The 13,686-nt window shown below is 40.9% G+C and overlaps 1 protein-coding gene across 1 annotated transcript; it reads right to left on the bottom strand.

Moving 5' to 3' along the window:
• Positions 1-718: 718 nt before the first annotated feature.
• Positions 719-3,956, bottom strand: s1pr4 (sphingosine-1-phosphate receptor 4). Its single transcript, XM_017702536.2, has 2 exons — positions 3,783-3,956; positions 719-2,159 (listed from the first exon to the last, which is right to left on the bottom strand). Exon 2 carries the CDS (start codon positions 2,018-2,020, stop codon positions 851-853), a length of 1,170 nt encoding a protein of 389 aa, XP_017558025.1. The 5' UTR covers positions 2,021-2,159; positions 3,783-3,956; the 3' UTR covers positions 719-850.
• Between the last annotated feature and the right edge of the window lie 9,730 nt (positions 3,957-13,686).

Here is a 13,686-nt window from a genome sequence, read left to right as displayed (position 1 = left end):
CATCAACCACACTCACACACACACGCACACACTCTGTATAGAGGTGTGTGTATGTTTGTATATACAATGGTCTAAGCAGTTTAGAATTCACACCTGCTAAGCAGAAAAGCCAGAATACATGTGAAACACACCCTGAGCAAATGCATTTATGTATGTATGTATGTGTATATATATATATATATATATATATATATATATATATATATATATATATATATATATATATATAATAGTGCTGTTGGAACCAAACCTATTGTGTCCATTTTTCAGTTTTTGTCATTATTTGAAAATGCCTGTTGTCCTTTACGTTGTTAATTTTCATGCTGAATGGACCAAAAGAAATGGCCCAAAATGACTTGGAAAAAACACTTCACATTAAAAGTCAAGTGTGTTTTTTCCTTCTCCTGTAAAGTTGCCATGCTGGAGATACAAGGTATATATATATAAAACTATATGTATATATGTGCACATATATGTATATAAACAGTGCAACTGTGCAAAGACTGTGCAGCCAAGAAATAAGTGTGTGTGGGTGTGTGTGTGTGTATATATATATATATATTTATTGTATGTGTACACAATATATATATGTTTAAATTTCATATTTATGTGTGTTCCCTGTAATAGATGTGTCAACTTATTATTTATTATTATTTTATTATTTATATATATATATATATATATATATATATATATATATTTTTTTTTTTTGTGTGTGTGTGTGTGTGTGTGTGTGTGTGTGTGTGTGTGTGTGTGCGCCTGTGTGTATGTCTGTGTGTCTGTGTGCCCGTTGGGGTGGAACAGCACTGCGTCCCGTGGCAGTAAAGGCCCACACCTTCCCCCATGTGGTCTAACCGCTCGATGCAGACAGGCAGGACGTGGTGGAGCTCAGCCTGGGTTTCTTGCAGTTCTTGGGCTGAGGCTGCGGACTCGTGCTCAGATTCCTCACTTTGCTGAAGCTGTTTCGGAGGCTGCTGTGCCGACTGCCCGACGTGCTGGACGTCTCTTTGGACATGAAGCTCTTAGGGTCGAGAATGCCCATCTTCAGGCAGCAGCAGCACAGCAGGCTGGCGATGGCCTTGCGCAGTTCCAGGCTTCCGAGGGAATAGATGAGAGGGTTCATGGCTGAGTTGAGCACCGCTAGGGCGATTACCCACTGCGGGCTGAAGAGGGCGCTGCAGCTGCGGGAGTAGCAGTAGTAGTCTACCAAGAGAAGGATGAACAGGGGCCCCCAGCACACGATGAAGATTCCCACGATGGATATGACTGCTTTGAGGAGTCGGAGAGAGCGCTTCCGGTTTCGGAACGAGCTCGCGTCTGTGCTGCGTCGGACGTGCCAGTAGATGGCGAAATAGAGCGCGCCAATGGTCAAGAGAATGATAAAGAAAATGACCAAAGCGAACAGGATATAGCTTTTAGAGTAGAGTGGCAGGAGCGTGGAGCAGCTGCGTAGGTCGCACACACAGTTCCAGCCCAGAAGAGGCAGGAAGCCGATAGCGAAGGCCGTTAGCCAGCACAGCGCCACCATCAGGTAGACGCGGTAAGTCTTCTTAGCTGACTTTTGGTGGACTGGCTTCATCATGGTAGCGTAGCGTTCCACAGCAATTAGCAAAAGGCTAAAGATGGACGCTGCCAGAGCTACAAACAGAAGCCCCTCCCTCAAGAGCCAAAGAACTGGGCTCAACTTGAAGGTCTGACCACCAGACAAGCAAATGTTGACCACATAGGTGGCTCCAGTTAGCAAGTCGCTAAGCGCGATGTTGGCAATGCAGATGAAAATCCAACGCTGGCGTTGGCGCACGTGGAAAAGCACGGCTAGCAGCACCAGCAGGTTCTCCAGGATGATGAAGATGCTGAAGCACAGGAAGATGGCCGACAGCACGCTGACCCCTATCTTCTCCGGTTTTCGGTACTGGAGCCTGCCCGTGTAGTTGTAGTGCTCCAGGATGATGCTGTTGTTGCTGTGGCTGTAGAGGGATGGGCAGGATGTGGGGGAGCTGAGGCTGTGCAGGAAATCCATTGGTCACTTGGCGGTGGTGGACTGGAGGAGCAATTTGAATCTCACTGAATGGACTCGATCACAGAGTCGCTCAGGCAATCAAACTCTCTCTCTCCAACGTGCTAATGTTTCCTGGAGACTCGGCCCCTCTCAGAGCACCCTGACATGAGAGAAGTGTTCATTAGTGCTGCACTGTAATCTGGTCTGATCTCTACTCCACGGGAAAATAAAAATACGAGAATATGGAGTGTATTGAATAATTCATAGTAGATACTGAATAATTCATAGTAGATAGTGAATAATTTACAGTAGATACTGAATAATTTATAGTAGATACTGAATAATTTACAGTAGATACAGAATAATTCATAGTATATACTGAATAATTTATAGTAGATACTGAATAATTTATAGTAGATACTGAATAATTTACAGTAGATACAGAATAATTTATAGTAGATACTGAATAATTTATAGTAGATGCTGAATAATTTACAGTAGATACAGAATAATTTACAGTAGATACTGAATAATTCATAGTAGATACTGAATAATTTACAGTAGATACTGTATAATTTATAGTAGATACTGAATAATTTATAGTAGATACTGAATAATTTACAGTAGATACTGAATAATTTATAGTAGATACTGAATAATTTACAGTAGATACTGTATAATTTATAGTAGATACTGAATAATTTACAGTAGATACTGTATAATTTATAGTAGATACTAAATAATTTATAGTAGATACTGAATAATTTACAGTAGATACTGAATAATTCATAGTAGATACTGAATAATTTATAGTAGATACTAAATAATTTATAGTAGATACTGAATAGTTTATAGTAGATACTGAATAATTTACAGTAGATACTGAATAATTTATAGTAGGTACTGAATAATTCATAGTAGTCACTGAATAATTTATGGTAGATACTGTATAATTTACAGTAGATAGTGACTGTATCTGTAAAAACTGTAATAATCAGTTTAAAATTACTGAATAAATAACCTACAAGTGATAATATAATATTTTTATATTTATAGTTTTATATTTAAATTTTAAAATTCTATATTTTATATTTGGTTTTTCAGCTGTAAATATGAATAAGAATTTTTTAAAATTGAAAGCGAAGAAAAAAGACTAACTGAGAATATCAGTCAGCTGAGTGTCCGTGCTGGTCTGGTGCCACACTGCTGCACAGGGTGCAGCGCATTTAAATGTGTGTAGTTTCACTACTACTCTGTGGTTAGGTGGGGCTTCCTTTACTACTATCAGCACGTTTAAATGGCTTACGTGTGATTTGCAGAACAAGCCGAGTTTAAATGCCCTGTTCAACAGAGCAGGAATAAAAAAAACTAAATAAACAAAACTGATAAATACTTAAAATGTAAAACTACTTACAAATGCAATTACATGAATCAGGGTAATTTTTACTATTAAAATGTTATAAAATCTTGGTTTAAATCTTGACTTTTTAAAGTACTTTTAAAAATACTTTTAATAATATTAAAAATGATTGCTTTTACTATAGCATGCAAAAAGCCACAGATAACATGCAGATAAAACCAGATATTCAAACAATGTGCGAAGGAAAAATCCAATACTGTTTACAAGATTGTTTTAATAATTAAAAAATAATGTTTATTCATTTTAATCTGCATTTATAAAATATTTCCAATTGATAAATATAAATATAAATGCATATCTAAACAATGGCACGGCCAATAGCACGTGCCAGTGGTGCGCTGAGAGTGGGGCAGGTTGACGTACCTCTTGCTGCTGATGCTGGAGTGTGTCTGGCCATCCATCCTGTGTGTGTGTGAGGCATTGTGTTCAGCTATAAGAAGTCTGACGAGGAAGGAAGCTTACGGTATCTTGCAGCAGATATTGACACACCCAGTGGAGAAAGGCCTGCTGAGCTAAATATGTTGAGCTTTACGAGTACACTCTACACTCTTTCTACACTCCTTTATATTGAATTGTGACATGTTCCAGGAACATGTGTGCATGTCATGTCCTGCATGGCCGTGTCACGCTGCGCCACGCCACAGACAAATATCTAAATATATCTAATTCAATAACTAACTAACCAACCAACCAAACTAATAAATAAATAAATGAGGGCCAAACAGTGGGGAACCCTCAAGGCCCACAATGGACTACAGCACTTGCAAAGTTGAAAAGGCCCATATCCATGTTATTTTCCCACTGAGGTGCAATACACTACAGGTGTTTGTGTAGTTTTATGCACTAAAATCACTTTTACACAAACCTCTTTTTATCACTTAGAACTAAACAAGCCACTTTGTTACTCTGCCTTTAAGATGAACCCCTCAGATGTCCAGGGCCTGCCAACAAACCCAAAGGTTTATCACACACTTCTATAGACTAAGAATAGCTCAGCCAGTTTGCACTGAAGTCCCCGTAGTTACTGGAATACTAAGCCTTTTTATGCAATACGCCTGGGATTTCAAGGGGTTGATACATTGCTGTTGTTGTTTTTCAGTTTTTGACCTAATTTAAAAGTACCTGCTGGCCTTTACATTGTGTGTAAATTTCATGATGAATGGATAAAAAGAAACGGCTCAAAATGACTTGGAAAAACACCTGGTTCCATTGGCTGACATTAAAAGTAAAGTAGATTTTTCCCTTTTTTGGAGATACGAAGTTTTGTTCCAACAGCAGCGATATGTAAATGAGCTCTGTTCTGATTGCCCTCTAATTGTGCCCCATTCAAAAAGCAGTCCAGGCTGAAACACTCCTTATAACTTCAGTGAAAATGGGCGGAGCTGAACTGCTATAGGCTGAATAGGTGGATAGATGTCGATTCCAAACAGGGTTAGTTGGGTTTTCCAGCTCAGTTTGCCTCTCTGGACCGTATGGACTGCAGAGTGAACGGTACGTTTTTGAAATTTAACAATGTGCACATGCTACATTAAACTCTTGTATTTCAAAAAGGCAAGAAAATTTGGTTGACCTTGATTTAGGCCCTTCAAATACATTAAGCATGATCCTTCAAGGGCTAGCCATTTTTGTATAAGAGAGTCATTACATTTGTTGTATTTCAACTCTGCAAGTATTGTAGTAATACTTATTTTGTTGGGAAACTTAAGGGACAAATTCTTAAAAAAATCCAACTGGAAATTATCCAATCAGGATTGTTTTATCTGTGGCATCTAGGTAGGTACAGCCAAGCGAGCTCTGCCATTGGTTAGGACTTCAGGAGCTGAGAAGAAGGCCTTACGTGTTAGATTATGATTAAGACATGATTAAGACGTGACAGAGGAATCAATCATGTTTTGATTTACAATGGGACCAGTTTTGTGAGGAAAACACACTACTCTAGTGAATCTGGAGGTTTTATGCAAATTCCAGTTAGCTTAGTGCTGACAAATTAATAGAATGCCATAGGGCTGCGATGAGAAAAGAGCATTACTGAGTTTTAAAGTTTATGGACTTAGCTCTAATCTTCATAGTTCACAATTCACCATTGTTGGTGCAATTAATTAATCAATCAATTAATTAATCAAATAAATTAAATTAATCAGTAAGTACAAAAAAATTCTTATTGTTTTCTGAGTTCACTTTCGTTCATTTCAGTCAGCAGTACAAGGTGGAAAAATCGAAATAAATACATGAATAAATGAATAAATACATAAAGAAGTGAACAAATAGTTAAATTTGATTTTTATTGTGTTGTATTTTTTCGTGAGCCTTTTGTAAGTAAGCCTGCAGACTGTTAACAGGCGACTCGTGATGAATCACAGCGTTTTAAAACTTCTAATTTAGTAACGCATTAAATTCAGTGCAGGAAAACTGCATTTCTAACTAAAGTTCATTTTAAGTGTGCTGAGTGTGCCTCCTGTATACTTCAGCACACACGTGGTCTTGCGATATGACGCAGAGGTATTGCAGAGATGTTTTGAATTCCTCCAACATTATGCCACCCGTCTTACAACAGCTTAATCTTGGCAAAAATGTTGGTTACCCAATATTTCGCAGAAGACGCTCAAGCAAACAGGAACTGGCAGGGACCGGCGGCGCTGGGCCTCCTCCCTTATTTTCTCACTTCACCTCATCCAGCTGAGCGAGAAACAAATGATCTTGAAACCATGACACTTATATTGTCTTCTCTTCTCCTCCACACACTTCTTCAGGCCTGAGTTTCCCCTGCGAGGCACACGCTTTCTCACAAAACCATGACTGACACTGTCCTGTGTGCTGCTTCGCCCACGTAAATGAGTTCATGCTCAGAATGGAACGGCTTTCCCCCAATTTAATGGGTACAACACTCATAAACACACCAACAAATAAATAAACAAATACATTTCGTTTGTTTACAATAACTTCAGCTTGTCTTTGACCTACATTTCGTGTGTGATGAAGCACGAAATGCGACTTTCCTCTCTTAATTTAAGCCAGCTTCCTCTTTCTCACCTATCATGAAGAGACAGAAAAACATCATCAATCAGAAGATAACTGCTAGTGCTGTTTTTTTTCCCTTTATTCGGTACCAAAAAAACATTTCTCTGCAAAGGAAAGGCAACCACATCTGAAACCAGGACATCCTGAAGTGGCAGCTACACCCTTAACAGTCACCAACGCCCTCTGTCTCTAAAAATCAAAACAAACGTCACCGCACGTCAAAAAATGCGCACTAGAGTGAAAAAGCTCCTCGTGCTTTGAAGCGTGCACTTGCAGAGCTAACAGGGGTCAGAGGCTCAGCATGTGGAGCTGCGTATATACACGTCGTTTAAAGTACTGAATATACTGTAAAATGCTGGTTGTTACAATCAAACATCCAGCAAAGTTTGAATAGAAAACAACAAAGCAGACATTTGCTCAACCACTTTCCTGCTGAAAAAACATAGAAGCTATTAGGATCCTAATAGTTTAATCCTCGTGTGGTGTTGATGTCTGTTTGTTACTCAGAGGTCTGGTGATTTTTATTCAGCACAGTCATAACAATTCATGTAAATATACCAGATGTTTAAAATTTCACAAGTGTCCAATGTAGGGTTTTCCTTTAGCAGCTGTAGCCAATCAGCAGCCTGTCCATGTTGTCCATCCTCACACACACACACTAACGGCAGGCCGTGTAGGAGGAGAACCGAGTGAAGGACACAGCACCTCCACACTTTTACTCCCCACAGGTTCAGCCCAACACCACGTGTAGTATAAATGTGTGGGGTGAACAGAGTGAATCTCTGAAAATGGGTTATTTTATATGTTCTTCACAGAAAATAACCAAAGACCAAGAATCTGAGGCTGAAATAATAAGAAATCTCAGGGGCCTGCATGTTTTATTTTGATAAACGCTGAAAACGGGTCCCACAGACCTGAACACCACACAAGGGTTAACAGGTGTTTCCATTAGAAAGCAAAACCATTAGCATTAGGCTTTAGTGGTCCTTTTTCAGCAGATCAAACCCATCTGAGGACCGAAAATAGCAGAAGTGCACAAATCCAGTACTCAAGTGAAAGTGCAAGTACTCTGGTGATGCTGACAGTTAAAGTTTACATTTTTTCACTCAAATGAAATATAAAAGCACACACGGAGATGCGGGAAGGTGCTTTAAGTTGTGGGTGCTGAACTTTTTGATGTTGTGCGTAGTACTGTTTATATTAATTAATTTATTTGTTTGTTTCCTCTGAATTGTTTGGGAAAACGTATTATTGTGGTGAGACAAACACATTCAACTGCTGAAGCACTCTGAGGACTCTTGATAGACCAAGAACCAGCAAAATGCGGATCTATTACTGCCCTGTCGTGGCTCCACAGCTGAATCAGATCAGTAGGTAATAATAAAATAATCCTCCTCTACAGTAAAACAAAGCTCTGCTGATCCTTCAACACAGTTTAACAGTAAATGGTCTTAATGGTCAATGTAGAACTGCTGATTCACCCTTTAACCCTGAAGATCAGGCCAGACTGCTGGTCACCATAGCAACACAGACAACAGCCTCGCCCAGCTAGTAGCTACGAAACGGCAAAGAGAGAGATTTAAGACGGACGTCGATAATTTGGAGACGAATGGACTTATTAGTGTTTATAATCAGTCCAGCTGGTTTCCTCACACGTTTAATCTGCAGTGAGAAACTGTCAAACACTAAAATGTGACTGAAAGTCAGCTTCTCATTCACCAGCTTCTTGTTGGAATGTTCCTGTTCCACCTTAAGTGGTGCAGAAGTTTCATTCTGGCACCTCAGGCACCATTTAAGGTGGAATGGGAAACTTTGCATAAGAAGCTGGCGAATGAGAAGCTGACTTTTAGTCACTTTTCATTGTTTGACAGTTTCTTGTTGCAGATTAAACATATCAGGAAACCAGCTGGGGTGAATATAAATGCAGATAAGCCCATTCTGATGCTGATCTCTTATATCCTGTTTACATCTGGTCAGGATTATATCTGGATGAGGCCAAGACACATAAAAATACAAGTGTAAACACCAGCCAAAATGCATTTAAAACAGATGCAAATCTGATTTGTAAGAAATTTGGCAGGAAGAGTCGGGAGACTGGAGCTTCAGATTCAGAGTTTCCGGCCACATCTTGGTCATCAGTCTTTCACCAGTCTAATGAATGCATGGTCTGACATGGTTTATAGAGATACTGGGGTTCAGTGGAGGAAGCAAAGAGGGAGGTGAAGTAGGTGATGATCAAAATGTTGAAGAGGAAGGGGAGGGGAGGTCTGGGGTCAGGGGAGAGTGAAGCTGTTCGCACCTCAGGAGGAGCAATGCAGGTAACACATCGAAACAACTGTCAGACAATAACAACAGCTGACACAACAAAAGGACAACATATGTTAGAGCATAGAAGTGAGCACATGTGAAAGGACATATACCATCTCTCAATTCCCCCTGTGATTCTCCCTAACAGAGAAGCTGTATTATGACTACAAGTACATAATATATGGACAATGAAGAGTTGAAGACAGGTTTAACCCAACTATGCAGTGTGTGGTGGGCAGCCCTATCCACAGCACTCGGGGAGCAGTTGGAGGTTAGGTGTCTTGCTCACAGGCGCTCCAGTCACATGCTGCCGGCTCAGGGGATCGAATCGGCAACCTTCCGGTCACATTTACATTTACATTTACAGAATTTAGCAGACGCTCTTATGCAGAGTGACTGAGTGAAAAGGAACGGAGTTGAGCACAGAACTCTGTGCCATGCAATACAATACAATAAACTACAATACACAGTGCAATACAACAAAATATGATGTACAAGTGCAGCACAATATATTGCAATCAATAATTCACTCAGTGCTGATTTAAGTGCTGTGTGAAGAGACGGTCTTCAGTCTGCGTTTGAAGACAGCGAGAGACTCTGCTGTTCGCACAGCCAGTGGGAGTTCATTCCACCACCTGGGTGCCAGGGCAGAGAGCAGTGTCAACGCTTGTCTTGCATGCGCCTTGAAGGATGGCGGGTCAAGCCGAGCTGTACTCGAAGCTCGAAGGGCTCGTGGTCCGATTCGAGATTTCACCGTTGCCATCAAGTCGATAGGGGCTGGTCCATTTCTGGCTTTGTAGGCCAGCATTAGGGTTAAATCTGATGCGTGCAGCTACAGGAAGCCAGTGAAGGGAACACAGCAGTGGGGTGACGTGGCTGAACTCAGGCAGATTGAAGACGAGCCGTGCTGCCTCATTCTGGATGAGCTGTAGAGGCTTGATGGCCTGCATGGGAAGACCAGCCAAGAGGGAGTTGCAGTAGTCAAGTCTTGAGAGAACCAGAGACTGAACAAGCACCTGCACGGCCTCTCGAGTGAGGAAGGGTCGGATCCTCCGGATGTTGTACAGGAAAAACCTGCATGACCGAATCAGGTTCGCGATGTGAGTCGGGAACGATAGCTGGCCATCCAGAGTCACACCAAGGTCACAGGGCTGGTTCCCTAATCTCCAGTCCACAGCTGCCCCTAAGGGGCTATAACTGTGCATGACAGGACAATTTCCATAACCTTATGCCAAAAATGTTCAAGAAGTTCATGTAGTTAAGTATCAGAGTTATTTAAGGCTGCTACTTTACAATGTATGTGTTCTTTAAGAAATTTGGAGACATTTGTAGGATCTTGAAACTTGCTTCAATGTGGTGATGTGTCAATGCAAGTTGAATTCTACAGTGTCAGCCAATTGGCAGATCATCCTGGAAATTCACTTTGAACAGCAGGCATGAAGAACAGTGAGTTTTTCGTGGCTCAGGTGTGCAGTATCGAGATGTTTGTGCCATGCTGGGCAGGAACTCTGTCTGACTGCGGTTTATCTGTAACACACAAAATAAATATTTGCACAGTAAACTCTTCATCAATGTTGAGAAGTTATTCATCCACAATTAGATTATCTGCTCTCTCCACTATTTGTCCCTCATAGGGGGCTGATTTGGTTCCACACAATGTGTTGAAATCTTCACCTACAGGGGTGGCCCCCCAAAGGCCTAAAAACCATGGTTCTTTCCTGGGACTCTGTGCTTCACCTACCTCCTCTCCAGCAGTCCCAAACATTCAGTTTTGGGGTGCAGACAAAACCTTGCAATAAGAAATGTTTATCTTTGTTTTCTTTTCTTTACAGATGCCTCAAACCGCTTCAGGAAATTTGAGGCACATTATATTTCTGTTAAAAACATCTGCCTCTTCAAGATCCATTTGACAACCAAAACCCCTCCCAATACAATGCAAGCACTCCCAGTACAAGCAAAACCTCTCCCAGTACAACCAAAACTCCTCTTAGTACAACCAAACGCCTCTCTGTACAACCCAAACCCCTCCAAACCCCTCTTAGTACAACCCAAACCCCTCCCAGTACAACCAAAACCTCTCCCAGTACAACCAAAACCTCTCCTAGTACAACCAAAACCCCTCCCAGTACAACTAAAACCTCTCCTAGTACAACCAAAACTCCCAGTACAACCCAACCCCCTCCCAGTACAACCCAAACCCCTCCCAGTGCAACCTAAACCCCCCCCAGTACAACCAAAACCTCTCCCAGTACAATCAAAACCTCTCCCAGTGCAACCTAAACCCCTCCCAGTACAACCAAAACCTCTCCTAGTACAACCCAACCCCCTCCCAGTACAACCAAAATCTCTCCCAATACAACCAAAACCTCTCCCAGTGCAACCTAAACCCCTCCCAGTACAATCAAAACCTCTCCCAATACAACCCAAACCTCTACCAGTACAACCAAAACCTCTCCTAGTACAACCAAAACTCCTCCCAGTACAACCCAACCCCCTCCCAGTACAACCAAAATCTCTCCCAATACAACCAAAACCTCTCCCAGTGCAACCTAAACCCCTCCCAGTACAACCAAAACCCCTCCCAGTACAATCAAAACCTTTCCCAATACAACCCAAACCTCTACCAGTGCAACCTAAACCCCTCCCAGTACAACCAAAACCCCTCCCAGTACAACCAAAACCTCTCCCAGTACAACCAAAACCTCTCCTAGTACAACCAAAACTCCTCTCTATGCAGTGCACCACTGGGCATGTGATCCGTGTCCGTGAGGAAGATAATCATGGAGGACACACATCGTTGGGGAAATGCAAATTTTGAGACAGCAACCAACTTTAACAGGAACGGATAAACAATTGTTAATTGGTTGCCATGTGACTAGTGGATTTGCATATTCCGTCCCACACAGCAATCAGATTTCAGTCCGACTAACCTGGAGATGCGTTTGACTGCCAAGTATTAAACACATATGTTTAAAATCTTGACAGGATCCAGATCCTAATCCAGACACTAAACCCACGAAATGACCACGTGTAAATGTTTGCTTCCTGTCTGCTTTTCTTTTGTTGTACGGCCCACGGCTGCTTACGATGAAATGCTTCATAAAAGCACGTAAAGTAGTTTGAGTCTTCGCAGCAGGTGAGTCTTTTTTATGAAAGAAACTGAGGAAATCACTTTTATACATAGTGCGATGTCATTATTTCTAATCAGGAAAATACTCTTTTATTGAACACAGCAGAAAAGGACCTGAAATACAGACAGATTGGCGAGGAAGGTCACTACCAGCCATGTTTCTTGACCCTACAGTAGACGCACAACCTTCTCTACACTAAACCCACTGCCCAACACAATAAATCACTCTCAGTTACACTCAGAGGTCGCAGCCAAGATGTTAAGAACACGCATTTTGTCCTTTCAACATAAATCAGACCACCTTTTTGTCATTTTATGTCCATTTTATTGCAGTAACATTGTACCATCTTGGCTGTAAATGTGTCTCAGTATGTGTTAATGTCCTAGTATATACTAACAAATGTAATATTAACGAAATCGCAGACTCACTTCGCTCTGCTTTAAGCTTTAACTCAGCTATAGCTGCTTTTCTCGCATCTCTGGCAGGAAGCTTTTCTGCAAAAGTGCGACAGTTTCTTGTAAAATGTCTCTCAATATTCAAGACTGAAGGTGCATCTCATTCACCAGCTTCTTACTCAAATTTTCCCGTTCCACCTTAAATGGTGCCCCAGGCGCCAGAATATGACTTGCACCATTTAAGGTGTAACGGGAAAATTCGAACAAAAAGCTGGCGAATGAGAAGCGACTTTAGCTTTAAGACTTTATAGTGTTTGACAGATTGGAAATGTAGCTGATGTTCGTCTTAAATCTCTCTCTTTGCCATTTCATAGCTACTAGCTGGGCGAGATTGTTGTCTGCATTGCTATGGTGACCAACAGTCTGTGCTGATCTTCAGGGTTAAAGGCTGAATCAGCAGTTCTACATTAACTCCAGCGTTTAAGAGCATTCACTGTTAAACTGTGTTGAAGGATCAGCAGAGCTTTATTTTACTGTAGAGGAGGATTATTTTATATTTACCTACAAAAAGAGGGTAGTAAAAAGGTCGCATGTGACTCTGGAGCTGCAGGTTGCTGACCCTGGCATACGCAGCTTTACGCTAATGAACAACAACACAAACAACATCAAAAACAGTTTTGGGGGGCGGAGCATGTGGCTCGGTTTTGCATAGCATGCCTTTAAAGTCCCGTATGAATCATGCAGAGTTGGGGTGGACACCACAATAGTGTTTTGTTTATTTGTGGTAATGAACATTGCTTATTGCCCTATTTAAAGGCAAAAACACTCAAGTACAGTGGAGATATTAAATATTTTACTTAATAACAAAGTACTCATACTCTGTTACTTCTTGCCTCTGCTGAGGACTGTCTGGGTGTGGCCTAATCTTCTAATAAGCCTGCTTGATTGACATCCTCCGTACAAGAAAGTTCATCAGTGTGGTTTTCATGTTTTTATCAAGCTCTGTGAAAATGCAGTTATGATTTGATGTCTTATTTATTTGAAATACATTGTGTGTGAGTGTCTTACTGCATACGTACACGGTTAATGTAATGTGCAAAGCAGATCACAGAAGTCAGTACCGTTCATTCAGTTCATGCATATTTAGAATTTAAAGTTAAAAAAACAATAACAAATAGAAATAAACACATTTAAAAACAACAAACACACTTTTTGGCCATTTTCATACATTGCAGAAACTTATGTGATAAATACATTTGGACTATATATTTTTCCGTATGGGTTCCAATGTTTTTTCTTTAAGCAGGTATTTTATTGCACAGTAAACATCGATAGCAGAACCAAAACAGCATTTTATCTTAAAAACACTGCTAAACTCAGGCCTTGTGTGACTTTGCATGACGCTACGATGTTGAC

Source organism: Pygocentrus nattereri, chromosome 15 (assembly GCF_015220715.1).
Source record: "Pygocentrus nattereri isolate fPygNat1 chromosome 15, fPygNat1.pri, whole genome shotgun sequence".
Taxonomy (NCBI): domain Eukaryota; kingdom Metazoa; phylum Chordata; class Actinopteri; order Characiformes; family Serrasalmidae; genus Pygocentrus; species Pygocentrus nattereri.
The sequence above is the reverse complement of the archived record's forward strand: the minus strand, read 5'-3'. Positions and strand labels throughout refer to the sequence as shown.